The 19,505-nt window shown below is 46.4% G+C and overlaps 2 protein-coding genes and 1 long non-coding RNA gene across 6 annotated transcripts in view; 2 read left to right on the top strand and 1 right to left on the bottom strand.

The window, feature by feature from the left end:
- LOC147010312 (polyadenylate-binding protein-interacting protein 1-like) overlaps positions 1-12,976 on the top strand; it is a 66,791-nt gene extending 53,815 nt beyond the window's left edge. For both annotated transcript variants that reach the window (XM_085859197.1, XM_085859196.1), the window contains 7 exons: positions 279-393; positions 5,109-5,219; positions 5,671-5,777; positions 5,864-5,984; positions 11,180-11,234; positions 12,001-12,061; positions 12,749-12,976. In XM_085859197.1, coding sequence (XP_085715323.1) covers positions 279-393; positions 5,109-5,219; positions 5,671-5,777; positions 5,864-5,984; positions 11,180-11,234; positions 12,001-12,061; positions 12,749-12,836 — 658 coding nt within the window. In that variant the 3' untranslated portion in view covers positions 12,837-12,976. The remainder of the gene's footprint in view (positions 1-278; positions 394-5,108; positions 5,220-5,670; positions 5,778-5,863; positions 5,985-11,179; positions 11,235-12,000; positions 12,062-12,748) is intronic.
- On the top strand, positions 6,872-10,087 carry LOC147010313 (uncharacterized). The gene is made up of 2 exons (XR_015052286.1): positions 6,872-7,305; positions 7,431-10,087. It is a non-coding gene; the product is annotated as an uncharacterized LOC147010313 (long non-coding RNA).
- On the bottom strand, positions 12,973-17,042 carry SREK1IP1 (SREK1 interacting protein 1). Of its 3 annotated transcripts, XM_085859216.1 has the most exons (5): positions 16,908-17,042; positions 16,748-16,792; positions 14,661-14,838; positions 13,608-13,665; positions 12,973-13,507 (listed from the first exon to the last, which is right to left on the bottom strand). In XM_085859216.1, the coding sequence occupies exons 1-5, from the start codon at positions 16,912-16,914 to the stop codon at positions 13,406-13,408; spliced, it is 390 nt and encodes a 129-aa protein (XP_085715342.1). In that variant the 5' UTR covers positions 16,915-17,042; the 3' UTR covers positions 12,973-13,405. The 3 variants fall into 3 exon arrangements, with proteins under 3 accessions (XP_085715342.1, XP_085715340.1, XP_085715341.1); XM_085859214.1 differs by lacking the exon at positions 16,908-17,042 and having other exon boundaries at positions 16,748-16,901; XM_085859215.1 differs by lacking the exon at positions 16,908-17,042 and having other exon boundaries at positions 13,629-13,665; positions 16,748-16,901.
- Positions 17,043-19,505: the final 2,463 nt, after the last annotated feature.

The following is a 19,505-nucleotide window of genomic DNA, read 5'->3' as shown; positions in this document are numbered from 1 at the left end:
CACCCTGCTTTGTGGGGGGCTCCTTTTGTGTGGGGGGCCCTGGAGTTTGTGCCTGGGTTGCTCCCCCCTTAATCTGGCACTGAGTGGAAAGGTTGATAAATTGAACACTCCATTGTTAACAACCTCAGATCATCTTTTCGAGCCAAACACGGTTCAGAAACGTCATCGGTTCAAGTCGAATCCACTTTTGCTGTCACAAGAGAATTGTTTTCGTTGTTAATGTGAAACAACCTCGAGCACATCATGCTCATTAATTATTTGTTTTAATTGTTCCCCAGATGCGAGGACGAGTACAACTTGAAGGAGAAGGCCATCACCTCTAAAAATGAGGAAGAAAGAAGAAATTTTCATAATTTTGTTCTTTTCCTGGGGGAACTGTATCTCAACTTGATGGTAACACACTGTGTGTGTGTGTGTGTGTGTGTGTGTGTGTGTGTGTGTGTGTGTGTGTGTGTGTGTGTGTGTGTGTGTGTGTGTGTGTGTGTGTGTGTGTTTCTTGTTTTTACCTTTTGTTCACGTGCAGGTGTGGGCTGATGGTGAGTATCTCCATTAGTACATGCATTGGGCTGTGTTTGAATCTCCATTTGTGTTCATTACCAGTCGGTTCAACATCTTAAAAATGCTTCCTGAAGGAAGGGACGGAAGGTCATTGTCCCTCCTGCACCGACTCAGGGATTTTAAAATTCCGTCATTATTCACATGCGTCAACTTTAGTCATGATGCACACGTCTTTCGTCACACTTTTGGGAACATGATCACATTGCTCTCCAAGCTGTCTGCCTACGGAATCCAAGGAAAACTCCACTCTTGGATTACTGACGTCCTCCACTCTCGGAGACAATGTGTGGCTCTCGACAGAACCCTTTCTTCTCCCATCGATGTCAAGGCTGGAGTACCCCAATGCAGTGAACTCGGCCCTATATTATTCCTAACCTTCATCAATGATCTCACTAACTCTCTGGAAAATCCTCTTTATCTCTGTGCCGTGACATCTCTCATCCTTCTGACAGACGGGCATCAGGCTATCCCCAATCCTCAGTCCTTGACAAAAATCACAAACTGGTCAAACACAAATTTGCTTCTGTATCCATATTTCTCCACCCTTTGCATTCTCTCTTACCCCTCATCGTTACCTGCATCCCTTGTTTGTCCATCTCTGACTACTTGCTCCCTCCGCCATGCTGTTGTTGTTTCCACTTTCTCCTGCTGTTCCCTTTGTTATGTTGTGTCCTTATTTGTTCTGTGTAATCGCTTTTCCACGAGCCTAGACAATGCAAAAATAAACAAACAAACAAAAAAAACAATGCCCTGACATTTGGGAATTTTTCAGGAACGTATCCCCCACGAATAGCGTTATTCGTGGTGCGACAGTATTTCCAAACTGAATTTTCATTGAATATACAAGCTTCTACCTTTAAAAACATCTTAAAATGCTTCCTGAACATCATCTTTTAAAACATCTTAAAATGTATCACTTTCCTTATTTCTCCATCAAGAGTACCTTCATCTTATTCTTTTTCATTACGGTATATTGCTCTTCTTTTTCTTCACAGTGATTATTTTCCAAAACTGTCTGTCAGCAAAGTGCTTGGTCTACCAACCCTCCTCCAACACCAACAGCATCACCTTTCTCCGTACCTTCAACAAAATTATTCCCTTCCCTTCCATGATCTATATCTCTGTCCAAGTTGTGAATATGCAATCAGCATCCCTCCACTTCACGGCCCCTCTTTTGGTATCCACCCCACCACCTCAAAGATGCGTGTGATCCTTTTCTACATCCCCCTTACCCCACTCTCTCAATGCTTCCCCCTCGCCACACCCACTAAAACTTTCCCGCTCACCCCACCCTTTCACATCACCCTGCTCTCTTTCACCCCACCCATTCAAAGCCTCTCCTCACCCTACCCCCACAAAGCCTCCCCACTAACCCCCCACCCCCCCGTCCTGTACCATCCCAACTCCTCCTCCTCCTCTGTACCTCACTGTGTTGACCTCAAACATCCGAGGTTTCCGCTCCAACTTCACAGATCTCTCAATCCAGGCCATTGCTGATAAATCGGACATCATCTGTTTCACAGAATCCTTCCTCCCACAGGATGTCCCTGACTCCCAAGTGTCTCTCCCCAGTTAGTTTCCTTCAATTTGATAGGCCTGAACCACTCCCCAACAGCGGAGTCACACTTTACATCAATAATTCCAATTTCTCACTGCCCTTGTACTCACCTTATACATCCCAACCCCCACAAGTACCTTTGGCTGCGACCTCCCTTCCGATACCACCTCTTGTTAGTCTGTGTGTTGTACCATCCTTCTAACAGTAATGACTCCATCCACATCTACCTATCTCTATCTCTATCTCTATCTCTATCTCTATCTCTATCTCTATCTCTATCTCTATCTCTATCTCTATCTCTATCTCTATCTCTCTCTCTCTCTCTCTCTCTCTCGCTCTCTCTCTCTCTCTCTCTCTCTCGCTCTCTCTCTCTCTCTCTCTCTCTCTCTCTCTCTATCTCTCTCAGACAACATGGACAGTCTTTCAACCGCTCATCCCGACTCTCTCTTCCTCATATGTGGCAATTTAAATTGTCACCAGCAAACTTGACTGGGTGTTGGTACCTCTCTCACCAGCTATGGCACTTCAGCAAAGGACTTCTGTGACTCCATGGGACTGACTCAATCTGTGAACTTTCCAACCCGGAGTTCTCCCAGTGGAAAATCTTCCCTTCTGGACTTGGTGACGACCAACTTCCCCGCAAATGTCTCCTGCTCTTCCTCTGCTCCAATTGGTTCATCTGATCATGCGCTTATGAAGGTCAACATCTCCCTGGCTATTCTCAGAGAGCTGCCTCAAAGCCTGTGAGTCTGGCATTTCACTCAAGCAGATTGGCAGGGACTGCAAGCAGCCATCTCTCTTCAGGACTGTTCTCCCATATCTACCATGCCTGATGTTAATTCAGCCTGGGAATTCTTCCACAGAAACCTAATCTTTCTCATGCATAGATTCATCCGATCTAGTCTTCATTTATCCTACTCTTCTTCCCACCGACTGAATCAGGTGGTCAGGCAGTTACTCGGAAACAACTTACCCTCTCTTCCTGGAAGACTAATCCGACCAAAGGCAATCTCAGTGCATTTCAAAAAGTTCCCAACAAGTGTGTCTACCCTCAGGAGAGCCAGAAAACAACATCTATCCAACCTCAAGAATTAACTTTCAAACTTGTCTTCCTCCTCCAAAACCTGGTGGTGTCTTCTTAAGTCTGTCTCTGGGGTATGCTCTCCAATCCCTTCTCTCTCTTCAAATGGCACCCGCTCGGGAGAAGACCGAATTCCTCGATTCTATATTTGTTTCCAAATCTTGTGTCCCCAACTCCTCACTCTCGGTACCCATCCTTCCCTGTCGTATCCACCTGCTCCTGGACTCCGTCCTTTTTACTTAAGAAAGTGGAGAAGGTTCTTTCAACCCTCGACTCTGAATTTGTTACTGGACCCGACGGCATCAGCTCACGTGTTCTAAAAACCTGGTCTACTGCTCTTGCACATTCTCTCTGCCCTTTTCACCCTATCATTTGCCATAGTTGTTTGAGCACCAGTGCACAGAGCAGTCAGGCTTTACACCAAAGAGGTCAAGGATTAACCGTATCCTTGCTCTTCGGGTCCGCACCAAACGCAGACGAGAGTTCCAGCAGGGGCTGCTTGCAGCATATGTTTATCTCTGTAAAGCGTTCGATTCAGTGAACCAGGATGCCCTCTGGAGGATTCTGGGTCTTCGTGGGGTGCCACCAGAACTGATTGATCTGATGTCTGAACTATAATCTGGTACTGAGAGTGCTGTGAGACATGGTGGTTCCATCGCTGACTTATTTCCAATTGTTACTGGAGTTTGTCAGGGGTGTGTACTTGCCCCAACACTTTTCAGCACTTGTATGGACTGGATTCTGGGGAGGATGTCGGAGAGATCAAGCTGCGGTGGATCGTTTGGGAATGTCAAGATCTCTAACCTTGATTTCACAGATGATGCAGTCATCTTTGTGCGGAGACTCTGGATATCCTTTTGGGGGCCCTAGAGGCATTAATTGAAGAGTCGGAGCCACTGGGATTACCGGTTTCCTGGGTCAAAACTAAGATCCAGGTTTTCAATGACATCTTGGATGCTGCCATCTTGTCTGTACCTGTTTGTGGTGAGGATGTTGAGGTCACGGAGAGATTCACTTACCTTGGCAGTGATATTCATGTCTCTGCTGCCTGTGAACCAGAGGTCAATATACGTTTGGGTTGGGTCTGGGGAGTCATGGATTCACTGGATCATGGGGTGTGGCACTGTCAGTACCTGTGCAAGAGGACGTACATCCAAGTCTCCAGGTCATTGGTGCTTCCAGTCTTGCTCTACGGTTGTGAGACTCGGACTCTGGAGTACCGGCGGAAAGTGGGCGCCGCGCCGCGCTGCTCCGGCGCATGCTCCCATGCCTGACCTGACCTGACCTGATTTGCCCTCGGTCTTCTTCCATCTGCTTGGAAATCATCACCAGCTTGATGGAGTACTGCTCTCCCTTCTGGGCTGACTCCCCTGCCTCACATCTTGACGCCATTGAAACCACGGCCTTCAATATCATTGGAATCTCTCACGTTGAAGTTTAGTCTAACCCCACAACCTTCACTTGTCCAAATCTCCCTTTATCTTGTCCTTCAGCTCTGCTGTTGGTGTACCTTACTCCCCTTCTCTCGCTGCTGTTCCTTTTGTCCTGTTGCGGCCTGATCCGTTCAGTGTTCTCGCTCTTCCACAAGCCTTACTGTGTTTTTTTTTGTTTTTTTTTAATGTCCACATCTCTGGGATGAATGTTCAATTTGGGGATTATGATGACATCTTTGCGATGCTTATGTTATCCTTTGGGATTATGGCCATTGATTGTGAATTTTGTATTACAGTAGTTGTGATTGTTCACATCTCTTTTGGGATATTCACATTAATCTCACAAATGATCTATGTGGTCAATTCCCATTGACCAAACTTGCTGTCAATGATGCCTGCCCATCATATTGTCTCCCTTTTCTTTGTCATTTGTGCTTTGTATCTAAAGTTTCTCATTGATTTGGAATTGTGATTTCAGGTTGGTGGGAATAAGGCGCACATCCTCGGTGAAGGGCTGAGAGCTATTATTCATACCCTTCTCGAACATCCTTCACATGACAATCTACGATGTGGTGTCCGTGTTCTGAAGGTTTGTTTTGAATCTTGTCTTGTCTTGTCTTGTCTTGTCTTGTCTTCTGTTTTCTGTTTTCTCTTTCTCTTTCTCTTTCTCTTTCTCTTTCTCTTTCTCTTTCTCTTTCTCTTTCTCTTTCTCTTTCTCTCTCTCTCTCTCTCTCTGTCTCTCTCTCACACACAACAGCCCACCTCCTTCTTTACTATAAAACTGACCCAAACAGCACGGATACCTTTTCTAGGGTAACGGATCCCCATTGCCTTGTGGGGGAAGCTTCTTTAGGCTAAAGCTATGAGAAAGACACTCAGATATCAAGCTGCACTTGTAGGTCAGCCTGGGCAGCACTACACCGTAACATTCCATGATGATGAGTATTGATTTGGGATTTCATAATTTTATTTGACCACCGTGCTGCCCATTAACCTTGTGCTCTGTCATCGTGACCTGTGGAGCTGTTCCTTTTCCTCAGCTTACTGGAGCTGCCTTGGAGTTATCCAGCCAAAGCGACAGCCAGGCTGAAATGGACCGTATCGGAGATCACATCGAACGTGTGATCCTTGATGACACGTGCGACAGGTACGAAGCGCCGCACGCACGTACACCGACCCGTTACAGTTGCAAATGATTTCCTGTGCAAAGTCAAACTTGTCACTTTCTCCTAGGGATTGCCGCGCCGAGCTGCTGAAGATTACCAAGCTTCGGGCGAGTAACTGGGGCCGGCTCAACAACCCTGTGCCATCGACTTCCGAATCGCAACCAGAAACGGATCCAAACTACTACATGGTCAGTCCGCTTCACGATTACGAGCAAGCTTTCAGCTCAATTCGAACACCGCTGAGAGTTCATGGTAGAATCTGCGCACGAGTGACCAATTCTGGGAAAACCACAACAAACAAGGGCAATTGTCACGGTCGGTAAATAAATGAAACCGATTTCCTGCTGTGGATGTGATAGACTGGAAAAGACTTATTGCATACACTTCACCTGCTTATCGTCACTTAGTGCTGAGTCGGTGACCTGAACACCTGAACAGGATCCTTCGGTCTACTGGTCATGTGGCCATGGCTTGGATTAACCAAACGGTTCATCTTACATTTATCAACGTATCGAATACATTTGTCCCTCAACAAAACTCGAGTTTTCATCTGGTTATGATCACATTATCAATCCTGTGTTGTATCCTGTGATAAAAATCCATATCCATAAAAATCCATATCCATGTATCCATAAAAAGCTCGTCAAAAATGACGGGTTGGAGTTATTCTATGAAACTGGAAGATATGATGTTTTGTAGCGATAAGCGTTATTTTAAAACGCTACATGTACAAATGTTTCCCGATTTATTAGATGTCCCACGTACGTAAATGAACACTCGTTTCACTCTGTGCGTGTTACACATCATGTGCAGTGAATTTCACCTTGTTACTTCTTGGATTTTTATCTTTTTTAAAACGCTTCTGTACACTCCCTTGAGGCTCAGTTTGCAAGTCACCATCTACAATTCCAATGGAAGAGACGTAATTAATGTTTCATGACAAATGTTTTTCGAGTTTTTTATGATCAAAAATAGACCAGAATGAACACACAGTTGTGTTAAAACATTGGCCTTGAAAACCCAACTCAAATCATCTTCATGAAAGGGGACAGACAAATACACAATGTGTTATGTCTTGAGATATATATATATATATATATATATATATATATATATATATATATATATATATATATATATATATATCTATAATTTCTGTTAACGTCTGCGTGTAATTTGACGTATCTCCTCCAAAACTGCCGGACGGATTGTCACCACCTTCGGCATGCGGGTGCTCTGTGGTCTAATGAACAGCATGGGCTATGAGAGATCGTGCCAGACGGACAGGTTTGGGAATTTTGGGCGATTTTATAACTTTTACATTCGTTTGCATGGCGACGTGTGACGTCACCGCTGAGGCGTAATTCCGTCATGACATCATCGGTCATTCGCTGACGTCATTACGTCTGTCGTCGACAGACCGTCACAGCCGAGAGGCGTAATGCCACTCCTCGAAAACAGCGTCTGCAATGTAAAACCCTCTTCTGCATATGCTGATGACCTCAGAAGGTGAATTTGACACAAAAAATGAAACAAGAAACAATGTATTTAAAGTAAAGATTGATTTTAAAAATATATTATTTCTGTTAACGTCTGCGCGTATTTTGACGTTTCTCTTCTGAAACCGCTGGCAGGAATGTGCTCATTTCCCATATACTGGGGTTTCTTAATGTGACGAAGACGATGCACTAAATTTCTAAGCTGGAATTGGATGACAACGTGGATTCAACAAGATTTTCAACCCATCGACGGCCGCATTTATTCCCGTTCGGTCGCCATCGCTGAACTGCTGTCCGGTAAGTGCTGCAATCTATCCAAAAAATATGAACTCGAGTAAGGGAGTACTCATTGCATCAACCACGGAACATAAACACAACTGATAATAAATAGTATAGCTCAGAACATCAGCAATGGTTGTCATGTTTTAAAAATCAGCATGGAAGGAGGGGAACGATGAGCGCCAGAGCTCTGCCAACATGATGTACCCCGATTGGCTCTTTCCCGGACTGAACACGCCCTCTTAGACTGTCAATTTGTGTCTGAAATCCAAGTACTTCCCGGACTGAACACGCCCTCTTAGACTGTCAATTTGTGTCTGAAATCCAACCTACATATTAAAACACCTGAAATAAGTTGCAATAGGCCTACGTCCAGATAACATCAAAGCATCCAAATTTTCAAATTAAAGCGTCCAAGCGGTGTTCAATCATTGGATGTGCGCCAAAAAGTGCCGTTCATTGAAATTTGCATTCTGATTCTCGGTCACCCTCCACTGCTCCTGTTCAGTCTAGGGCTAGGCCGATATCATGTTAAACTTGCCCCATCAGACGCCAACCTTCCAGTCACACTGCAGAGGATACAATTTCCAGTCAGACTCGCATACTCGATGACCATAAACAAATCCCAGGGCCAAACATTTGGCAAACTCGGAATATACCTCTGAGCCCCTGTGTTCTCCCATGGCCAACTATATGTTGCATTTTCACATGCAAGAGGTTACTCATATATATCTATCAAAGTGGACAATAATTCCTCACAAGGACTATTCAGCAACAAGAAACTCACTCAAAATGTCATCTTCAGGGAGGTCCTTTAGAAAACTAAGGACAAGTAACCATAGTGCATCACATCCCAAATGACACCCTCCCCAGCTTCCCTTAACATCAACTATTATGCCTCATCCACGTTTTGCCACCCATTCAACTCCGTGCAGAGCATGGGTATATGCTTGTGTGTGTATATATATATATATATATATATATATATATATATATATATATATATATATATATATATATATATATATATATATATATATATATCAACCACTCAAGACATGTTTAATCAGATTAACCAAAGTTGATTACATGTCTGGTTAGGTAAGAGTTTAACCTGCAGACCTGCCCACCTGAATGGAAATCACATCCTCCAACAATGAATAAGGTGTGTGTGTGTGTGTGTGTGTGTGTGTGTGTGTGTGTGTGTGTGTGTGTGTGTGTGTGTGTGTGTGTGTGTGTGTGTGTGTGTGTGTGTGTGTGTGTGTGTGTTTTGCGTGAAACTTCTTGTTGGTTGCTATCTCCACACGTGGGTGGTTTCAGAAGATAGAATGGAGACCTACCAGGTCTCATGTCCACTATATAAATTTGGTTGCATTCTATCTAACTGGTGGGTCTGGAGAACATATTTGAAAAAAATTATTAAGTCAGCCATTTTGACCTACTTAAAAAGTCATGTGACCGGAACAAGTTTTGCATTTCCTGTAAGCAGTCAGGAGAGGAATGTTGCTGCCAAAATTCAGCCGGATCAGCCCAGCGGTTTGTCGACGATAAAGGAGACGGACAGATGGTGTGCGATGACAATACCTTATCTGGAATTTAAATTCCAGATAAGCTCATAACAAGGCTGGCCCAATCTCCACCAAATTTTGCATGTGTTGGTAGTACCCAGGATTAGGTCATAGGCACAAGGACCGCCCCCCCCACCTTCCCCTGCATGCTGGTGGGGGGGGGGGGAGACGACTTAAGATTTTCTCTTGTATACATGCCACAGTGAAAGTGGTTTACTGACCCCTGCTGCAGACATGTGGATTATTAGCTATGGCACAAAATATATTTGCCTCACCTCTCCAACTATCCCCCACCCTCCCTCCTCAGGGAGCGGGTGTTTCTCTTATTCCAAATGCAGAAATGCTCACACATGATCGGACACCTATCTGTGAAAACTTAGCTGAAAAATTCGAGGAAGATAATAGTTTCTTGTTTTCGATTACCTTTTCACATCTGCATTTAGGTTTTGGGTGAACCCAACTTGTTTGTTGTCATCTGCAGTGCTCACTGACATGCGAGGTTTGGCGAGATCTGCTCCCTTTCCATTGTTACGTCTTACAGCTGCTCACGACCCGGAAATGACCGTTCGTACCACGTACCATGCACGTGCGGCCTGCTCATTACGGGGCTACCTGTGAGACCTGACCAACTTGTAAAGGCATTGTCGCTGCACATTGCTCGGCATGGCTTTAAAAAAAATAGAACCACTGGACCTGTAGCTTATCTGGGTCCTGGCCTAATGTTGTAATCCAAATCTGGTAGCATCTGACTGGTGGGTGTGGAGAAGATTTTTGAAGGAAATTGCTTGATTTTGTTTTCCCAAAAATTTACGGTCTGTCATTTTCACACACTTCCGGTCACGTGATCGGCATGGTCTCTGCAATTTAGCATGAGGACCCTGGTCTGAGGTTGCAACCCAAATTTGGTAGCAATCTGACTGGTGTATCTGGAGAAGAAGATTTTTTTTTAAGGAATTTACGCGATTTTTTTCCAAAAATTAACTGAGGTGGCCATTTTCACACACTTTCGGTAAAGTGATCGGAATGACCTCCACAATTTAACATCACTATCCTGGCCGAATGATGGAACCCAAATTTGGTATCATTCTGACTCGTGGCTGTGGAGAAGATTTGTGAAGGAATTTACTAAGTCAGCAATTTTGACCTATTTAAAGTAATGTGACCGGAACGAGCTTTGCAATTCCTGTTACCAGTCAGGAGAGGAATGTTGCTGCCAAATTTCAGCCGGATCGGCCCAGCGGTTTGGCCAGAGAAGTCGAAATAGGAGACGGACGGACAAACGGTGCACGATGACAACACCTTATCTGGAATTTCAATTCTAGATAAACTAATAATACGAGTTCCCTTACAAGGAACTTCAACCCAGGACATTAGGCCCAGAAAGCTTGCGCTATGGTTGCCAACCCATGGTTGTTTGTCCATGCTCTATCATTTATCGGACAGGGTTCAAGCCTCCAACATCCCAGATTCTGAGCAGACTCTCCAGCCAGAACGCCACAGAGTCTGGTTAAAGACCCGTTACCCGTGAGACCCAACCAAATCGTAATGGCATCCAGCCACACTTGCCTTGCTCAGAATCGCCGGGAGAGCGTTTTCTAAAATGGTGACAAGTGGGTGGACCATGACTTGTGCAATGCAGCAAAGTTCAAAGTGACCAAAACCACAAACGGATAGGTAAACGTTCTTGGACAAAATTCACATTCTCGGAGCAAGGGGGCTCGTCATCACTGTGCATGCACTGCGGTTAGTGGTTCGTCACCGCGGGATGTTCGACATCACACGGCTTGGACTTATCGACGTTTCATGGCGTTCTTCCGTGTTTTATCACCCCCCTTAAATGTATGTGCATGTACTTACTGCTGATGATCAAAAGTTTATTTGCTTGCATTTTTTTTCTTTCTAAAAGTGATTTTCCGTGAAGATGTTTAACATTGGATAAAGTGAAACTGTTACAACCAATACTTAAAGGGACTTGGTGGGACTCTTCTTTTCTCACGACCTTGTTGTTGTCCCGTCCCAAACCCGTTTTCTTTGCAGAACGAACCGGTCTTCTACACTTCCCAGGGGATCCCATTTACAGCAGCAGATCCTGGTAATCGTTGCTTCTCTAGAACCTGTTTGTCTACTCTCGCCCTTTCCTCTTTCCCTTCGATCACTGCACTCTTCTTGTAAATGAAGCTGGTGAACATCGCCAACTCCAACTATGATTTCTTTGAATACCCCAATTATTCTCATCTTATGGGGTCGGCCAGGGAAAGGTTTTGGGCAAAGTTTTTCACGAATCAGGTCATCAGGCCTGATGTTTGACTGGAGCCGATTTGGGTGGGAATTGGTAATTTGTTAAGAGTGCCGGTAATAACTCGCCTTTGCTTTGCGAAACACACCACGGAATATTTGACATTGACCAACTTTGTAGACGAGATTCCCAGTTTAACATCTATCCGAGGGACAAATCGAACCCAAATTGGACAGCTCAAAGGTTACCGTGCAACCTCTGCACCGACGTGCCGTAAGTTGACATGCTGGTTGACTCGCCGACCACAAATCTGGTAACTTTGGACACATAGTCCTCATTTAGCGAATATGCTCGTCGTACGGGGGTTAATCGGTGAAAGGAACTGCACTGACCCAGGATACATTCATCATACTAAAATAATCCCATTCTTTGTGGATTTGTCTAAACCTCATGGAATGGAAAACTATTTGGTGGATTACTATTTGAAAACTACTGATGATCGGGTTATTGGGAAGGAGGGGGTGGCTAAGGTTTTTTTCTTTGTTGTGACAAAGTCCCTCCTGTAAATACATGCACTATTTATTCTCTACCCCACCCCACCCCCCTCCCCACCCCCAATCAGAATTCAAAGAGCAATTTGAACGGGTCTTGTTGTATGAAGATGAACTGCATGAGTTTGCAAGGTGAGATTTGAAGGGCAGGGTGGGAACATGAGATGTGAAGTGTGGCCTAAAGGGTGGGGTTTGGAACATGTTGAGAACACATGAGGTGTGGCCTTAAGGATGTGATTGGGAGTATGTGAGATGTGAAGTGTGGCCATAAGGGTGGGGTTCGGAGCATGTGAGGTATGGCCCTAAGGGCAGGGTTAGGATCATGTGAGGTGTGGCCTTCAGGGCGTGGTTGTGAACATGTTTGAGGTATGGCCTTAAGGGTGGGGTTGGGAGCATGTTGAGAGTATGAGGTGTGGCCTTAAGGATGTGGTTGGGAATATGTGAGATGTGAAGTGTGGCCTTAAGGGTGGGGTTCGGAGCATGTGAGTTGTGGCCTGAAGGGCAGGGTTGAGAGCAGGTGAAGTATGGGTTGAGAGCATGAGGTGTGGCCTTGAGGGTGGTGTTGGGAGCATGTGAGGTGTGGCCTTGAGGTATGGGGTTGGGAGCATGTGAGGTATGGCTTTGAGGTGTTGGGTTGGAAGCATGGTTGGAATATGTACTATGAACAAAGTGGAACGATTTTTTTTTGTTGTTCTATTGCTGGGTGCTCACACACTTCAATACCATGATACGAACATAGTTGGATTTGGGGGGTTTGAGAAACAATGAGCAGGAATAACTCTGGTGTTGATGTTCACTCCTGTCATTTTCCACACACAGTGGCTTGGAAGGAGGGGACATGGATCCTGAGATGGAAGAAGCTTATGAAGCTTTTTGTCGTGAAACAGAAAGAAAGAGATGTGGTTAGCTTGTTTTTACCTGTCTTATACCTCACCTTTGTTCATCCACATTCCCACACCTCCTAAATGTCTAACAGCAGTAACACAAATGACGATATGAATAGGAATTTTTTTGACAGTTTAATAAACAAAATAACAAACAAATTAATTTGTTTCCTTTTTATTCCTTTCAACCTTGTCCTCTCCACAAACTTCACCTCTGCCCCTTGATCAACGAATCAGTGTTCAAGAACTCAGAAGTGTTTTCTCCAGCTTTGAAAGGATAACTGTGATGGGAATTGTTGGACATCAAGGGGAAATGTTTTGGTGTCTTTGGATCGGGAAAAATGTGAACTGGATTCCAACAGTCCCGGTTTCAATTTTAACTTGCTCAATCCCAGAGTCCTCTTTGTAACCCCCATCCCATTTGTATAAAACACTGCGTTAAACAACAGAATGGATGAAAAGCAGTTCCTTTCACAAAGTATTTGTTCATCTCTCTCTGTGTGGAGGATGACGGTCTTCATGTGAAACGAAGTGCTGAGCCGAGCCGTCCCAACTCTTTGTGAAGTTGGACCTGTTTTCCAACCAGAAAAGCTCATTTGGACTGCTCTTCTATTTTTCCACTCTTTTTCTTCTTCTTCTTCTTCTTCTTCTTGATCTTGATCTTTTTTTCTTTCGTCTTTTTTCCCTTCTCTCTCTGTGGAAAGGAATAGAAATAGAAAGTTTTGGTTTGGTTTTCTACACAAACATGCTCCTTCAATCACTTCCACAAACACGGTTTCCTGTTGAAATCAAACCTTTCTATGCTTGCGTCGAACCTTTTTGCTCCGAGGAGAGGAAGAAGAACTCGAAGAGCTGGAAGACAGAGATGAATCAGCATTCAGATCGGGGTTCTCCGTGGCCAGATCGACCCGCTTTGGCCGGTATTTCATTTTTATTTAGCATGGGAAGTATTTCTCTGCAATCAAGTGCTTCCAATAATTTTGTTTGACGATCGAATCCCTCAAGTTCCGGGCCATGAAAAATTTCGGATCCGGAGCACTTTATGGCTGCTTGTGCTACCTTTCCTGGGAAAATTATTTTAGGATGGGGGTGGGCGTCAACTTTGAGTGTCCAAAAAAATAGGAACAAACAAAATTGAAGTAGGCAATAAAGGAATAGGAAGAACAGTCACATGACATAAAAGTCCGATGAAGTGAGCAAGTGGAGAACAGCAAGGGGACGTCGCAAACAACCCTTCGACCCAACGTTTCCCAAAGATGGACAAAGCACACAAAATAAATGTCGGAATTCCTCTGGATTTTTGTACTTGAGTCTAAATAAACACCAGAGCGAAGCAATGGTTTGACATCGCAAATCCCCCATGCTTCCCACATTTAGTAAAGTTGAAGGATTGGAAGTCCCACCAGGAATGACCCAATAACAAATTTTGTTTAAAAAAAAATTAACAACAAAAAAAATTGGTTTTAGCCCCTGTGAGCCCAAGTCCCCACCACCTGGGGCATGAACCCTTGGGTCAACTCCAAAAAAACAATCGTTCCACATTTCATGCCTCCCCCCAATGCTGATTGCATCGACATGGTTTAATTAAAAAAGGTTTAAAACTCGTGTCACATCGTGGAGCATGCCGTTCTTTGGAAGGCCGTTTCATCTGACTGTCCTTTTTGTATTATTTAATATTTGAAGTATATTCTAAAATTGATATTCAGGTCTGAACCCCGGAGGAATTCCACCTTTCATTCCGAACGACGGCAGAACGTGAGAGCTTGTACGAGCTTGTAGACTGTTTCACCACTTGCACAGGAAACAAATTATCAAATCGAGAGAAACAAAACTGCAGAAAACCTCACCGAGGCCTTTTTCCTTTTCCTCGCTCTCGGCTCACTTTCTCATCTTCCTTCTGCAGTTTGCCCTCAGTCTCACCGACGTCGCTGTCGCTCTCACTGCTTGTGCTGCTGACGTCCAGCAAAAGGTCGCGGGAAGGGTCGGCTCGTACAAAGTTTCTACATTCGTAGGTGAGGTGTCCAGCTGGAGAAAGAAATGAGAGTTGTTCACGTCAAAGTCTGTACACAGTTTTAAAGAAGAATCAAACAGCCTGAAGAATAATCCATCGCGAATGCCCAGTTGGACATACATCGGTAAGAACTGCAATCCACTATCAATCACGAACTTCAATCTCCCTCAAAAGTCCAGAAAAATGGACGAAGGAGCAAGATCTCTGATAATCTTGCTTTCCTTACCAATTGGATGAAGGCTCCGTTCTGTCGAGCACCATGTTGGTTAAGTGGTGCGCAACGGCTCATCTACGACAAAAACAGAGGGAGGAGCGCGTCGGCACCGCCGTGAGGAAGGAGCGTGCTGGCACCGCTGCGAGGGGAGGAGCACGCCGTGCCGCAAGAAAGAAGTGCGCCGGTGCCGCCGCAAGACACGTGGGGGGGCGGGCGAATTTTGGCACGTGGGGGGGCGGGCGAATTTTGGCACGTGGGGGGGGGGGCGGGTGAATTTTGGCACGTGGGGGGCGGGCGAATTTTGGCACGTGGGGGCGGGCGAATTTTGGCACGTGGGGGGGCGGGCGAATTTTGGCACGTGGGGGGCGGGCGAATTTTGGCACGTGGGGGCGGGCGAATTTTGGCACGTGGGGGGCGGGCGAATTTTGGCACGTGGGGGGGCGGGCGAATTTTGGCACGTGGGGGCGGGCGAATTTTGGCACGTGGGGGGGGCGGGCGAATTTTGGCACGTGGGGGGCGGGCGAATTTTGGCACGTGGGGGGGGCGGGCGAATTTTGCACGCGGTGGGGTGGTGGGCGAGTTTAGGCACGCGGTGGGGTGGTGGGCGAGTTTAAGCACGCGGTGGGGTGGTGGGCGAGTTTAGGCACGCGGTGGGGGTGGTGGGCGAGTTTCGGTGCACGGTGGGGTGGTGGGAGAGTTTGGGTACGCGGCGGGGGTGGTGGGCGAGCTTGGGTACGCGGCGGGGGTGGGGCGAGCTTAGGTATGCGGCGGGGGTGGTGGGCGAGCCGTAGGTACGCTGCGGGGGTGGTGGGCGAGCTTATGTACGCTGCGGGGGTGGTGGGCGAGCTTAGGTACGCGGCAGGGGTGGTGGGCGAGCTTAGGTGCGCGGCGGGGGTGGTGGGCGAGCTTAGGTGCGCGGCGGGGGTGGTGGGCGAGCTTAGGTACGCGGCGGGGGTGGGGGCGAGCCGGTGCGCGGCGGGGTGGGGGCGAGTTTAGGTACGCGGAGGGGTGGGGGCGAGTTTAGGTATGCGGTGGGGGTGGTGGCCGAGTTTAGGCACGCGGTGGGGGTGGTGGGCGAGTTTAGGCACGCGGTGGAGGTGGTGGGCGAGTTTGGGTACGCGGTGGGGGTGGTGGGCGAGTTTCGGTACACGGTGGGGTGGTGGGAGAGTTTGGGTGCGCGGTGGGGGTGGGGGCGAGCTTAGGTATGCGGCGGGGGTGGTGGGCGAGCTTAGGTACGCGGAGGGGTGGGGGCGAGCTTCGGTACGCGGCGGGGGTGGGGGCGAGTTTAGGTACGCGTTGGGGGTGGGGGGCGAGTTTAGGTACGCGGAGGGGAGGGGGCGAGTTTAGGTACGCGGTGGAGGTGGGGGCGAGTTTAGGTACGCGGAGGGGTGGGGGCGAGTTTAGGTATGCGGTGGGGGTGGGGGCGAGTTTAGGTACGCGGAGGGGAGGGGCGAGTTTAGGTACGCGGTGGAGGTGGGGGCGAGTTTAGGTACGCGGAGGGGGTGGGGGCGAGTTTAGGTATGCGGTGGGGGTGGGGGCGAGTTTAGGTACGCGGAGGGGTGGGGGCGAGTTTAGGTACGCGGAGGGGGTGGGGGCGAGTTTAGGTATGCGGTGGGGGTGGGGGCGAGTTTAGGTACGCGGAGGGGGTGGGGGCGAGTTTTGCTCTGTGAAAGGTTGATATTAGTTTTCATGTAAACACAAATACTCACGGTAGCCACATTTCCTGCAGCCCGCCCTCACGCTCTCCTTGTTTACTGAAGGGGTGCAGAGGGAGGAATAAGAGAATATCAGAGAGAACTCGAAAGAAATCCTCCACTTCTCGTTCATGTCATTTTGAAACAAATCTCTCAATTCCTTCAACACACTCACTCTCCATTTCGCTCGATTTCCGCTAAATTCAGGAATCTCCGAACAGAACTTCCTCACATTCGCCTCATTCACGGGACACGGTGATTATTGATCTCCAGACATTTTAGTCCAAGACAATGTTATTTATTTTATCAGGCTGAGGTAAATTTAATGAATGAGAGGCGGAAGGACGTAAAAATAACTCTCTGCCAACTATGACGACATGGCCCACAGGCAGTGTACGACATTGCCGACGTGAACACACGAGTTTGGTTTTGATTTGCCGGTGTGCTTCATGTTACCCATGAACGAAGGAGATATGTTGGTGTGTGTAACAATGATCTGAGGGGATATGTTCGTGTGTTTAACAATGATCTGAGGGGATATGTTCGTGTGTTTAACAATGATCTGAGGGGATATGTTCGTGTGTTTAACAATGATCTGAGGGGATATGTTCGTGTGTTTAACAATGATCTGAGGGGATATGTTCGTGTGTTTAACAATGATCTGAGGGGATATGTTCGTGTGTTTAACAATGATCTGAGGGGATATGTTCATGTGTTTAACAATGATCTGAGGGGATATGTTCGTGTGTTTAACAATGATCTGAGGGGATATGTTCGTGTGTTTAACAATGATCTGAGGGGATATGTTCGTGTGTTTAACAATGATCTGAGGGGATATGTTCGTGTGTTTAACAATGATCTGAGGGGATATGTTCGTGTGTTTAACAATGATCTGAGGGGATATGTTCATGTGTTTAACAATGATCTGAGGGGATATGTTCGTGTGTTTAACAATGATCTGAGGGGATATGTTCGTGTGTTTAACAATGATCTGAGGGGATATGTTCGTGTGTTTAACAATGATCTGAGGGGATATGTTCGTGTGTTTAACAATGATCGAAGGGGATATGTTCGTGTGTTTAACAATGAAATGAGGGGATATGTTCGTGTGTTTAACAATGATATGAGGGGATATGTTCGTGTGTTTAACAATGATCTGAGGGGATATGTTCGTGTGTGTAACAATGATCTGAGGGGATATGTTCGTGTGTTTAACAATGAAATGAGGGGATATGTTTGTGTGTTTAACAATGAAATGAGGGGATATGTTCGTGTGTTTAACAATGAACTAAGGGGATATGTTCGTGTGTTTAACAATGATCTGAGGGGATATGTTCGTGTGTTTAACAATGATATGAGGGGATATGTTCGTGTGTTTAACAATGATATGAGGGGATATGTTTGTGTGTTTAACAATGATATGAGGGGATATGTTTGTGTGTTTAACAATGATATGAGGGGATATGTTCGTGTGTTTAACAATGAAATGAGGGGATATGTTCGTGTGTTTAACAATGAACTAAGGGGATATGTTCGTGTGTTTAACAATGATCTGAGGGGATATGTTCGTGTGTTTAACAATGATCTGAGGGGATATGTTCGTGTGTTTAACAATGATCTGAGGGGATATGTTGGTGTGTTTAACAATGATCTAAGGGGATATGTTGGTGTGTTTAACAATGATCTGAGGGGATATGTTCGTGTGTTAAACAATTTAACCAGCCAGTCACCACAATTTGGGTTGGGGGGTTAACTTGGACCTCCAGCACCATGACAATCTGCATTTCTTCATGTCCGTATCCTCTGGACAGTCAATGTGGAGTTAGAAATAGTCGTGGGATTCTCTCTCAGGCAGTTGCAAGAAAAGAGCCAAGAACAGGACATGGATCGGTATGTGGTGTTTGTTGACTTTACAAAAACATTCGACACAGCTCGCAGTTGATCACTCTGGGTCCTTTTCGGGCTCTCTGGATCCTTTTCAGTCTCTCTGGGTCTTTTTTTTGGGGGGGGGATACACCGTCGAGGCTCCATTGAGAGCTAACACACAGAACGTACAAGGGGAGCAGCAGATAACAGGGGCAGGAGATGGAAGGAAAAAACAGTGGGGGAACAGAGACTTGAGGAGATCTGTGGAAGGGAGAGGGATGGGGTGGGGTACACGGGGCAAACAAGATGGACACTACAGGGACTTTCAGGAAGGAAAACAGGAGGTTTGAAAGAGGCGGGTTTGGAGTGGATTAGCTGGGGCAGAAAAGATTGTGGTTTTGGATGGGAGAAGACAAGAGATGGTGGTGTACAGTTGTTTCGAAGAACTGGAGGGAAGAGTGGGATTGAAGAGAGTGTGGGAGTTTGTTACAAAGGCAGAAAAAAAAAGGAGGAATGAAAGAGTGAAGGTGAGCAGTGATTTTTTATTTTGGTCGTTTTACCAGAAGGGGGTTGCTGGCGGACCTTGAGCGCCCTGTGGAAATATGGGGTGGGGGACATATCTCAGACAGAGCAGGGGGCGAGGCCGGAGAGGATATGGGAGAAAACAGAAAGACCACCGACCTGCTTGTGGAGAGAGTGAAAGACCCAAAGACGCAGCCTCATCGCGCGAGATGCCAATGATCTTAAATGCCTTGGTTTCTACAGTGTGAAGCCGAGAAAGGTGAGAGGTGGGTGTACCAGCCCAAAGGGGAGAGCAGTACTCCATCAGGCTGTGGACGAAAGCTTTGTAAGTGGTCAGGAGCTCAGGTAGGCGGAGGAAGGACTTTGCACGACGGAGGATGCCCAG

This window comes from Eptatretus burgeri, chromosome 16, assembly GCF_056783735.1.
Source record: "Eptatretus burgeri isolate ZD-2024b chromosome 16, Ebu_testis_v1, whole genome shotgun sequence".
Classification (NCBI taxonomy): Eukaryota; Metazoa; Chordata; class Myxini; order Myxiniformes; family Myxinidae; genus Eptatretus; species Eptatretus burgeri.
Note: the sequence above shows the minus strand (reverse complement) of the source record. Positions and strands in the feature narration are given on the sequence as shown.

Coding starts and splice junctions, on each gene's coding strand:
- SREK1IP1 (XM_085859214.1), bottom strand. CDS start 16,865: ATGAACGAGAAGTGGAGGATTTCTTTCGAGTTCTCTCTGATATTCTCT. Junction 14,839..16,747: donor CTGCAGGAAATGTGGCTACC/GTGAGTATTTGT, acceptor TTCTTTCTCCAG/CTGGACACCTCACCTACGAA. Junction 13,666..14,660: donor GGAAAAGGAAAAAGGCCTCG/GTGAGGTTTTCT, acceptor TCTGTCTTCCAG/CTCTTCGAGTTCTTCTTCCT.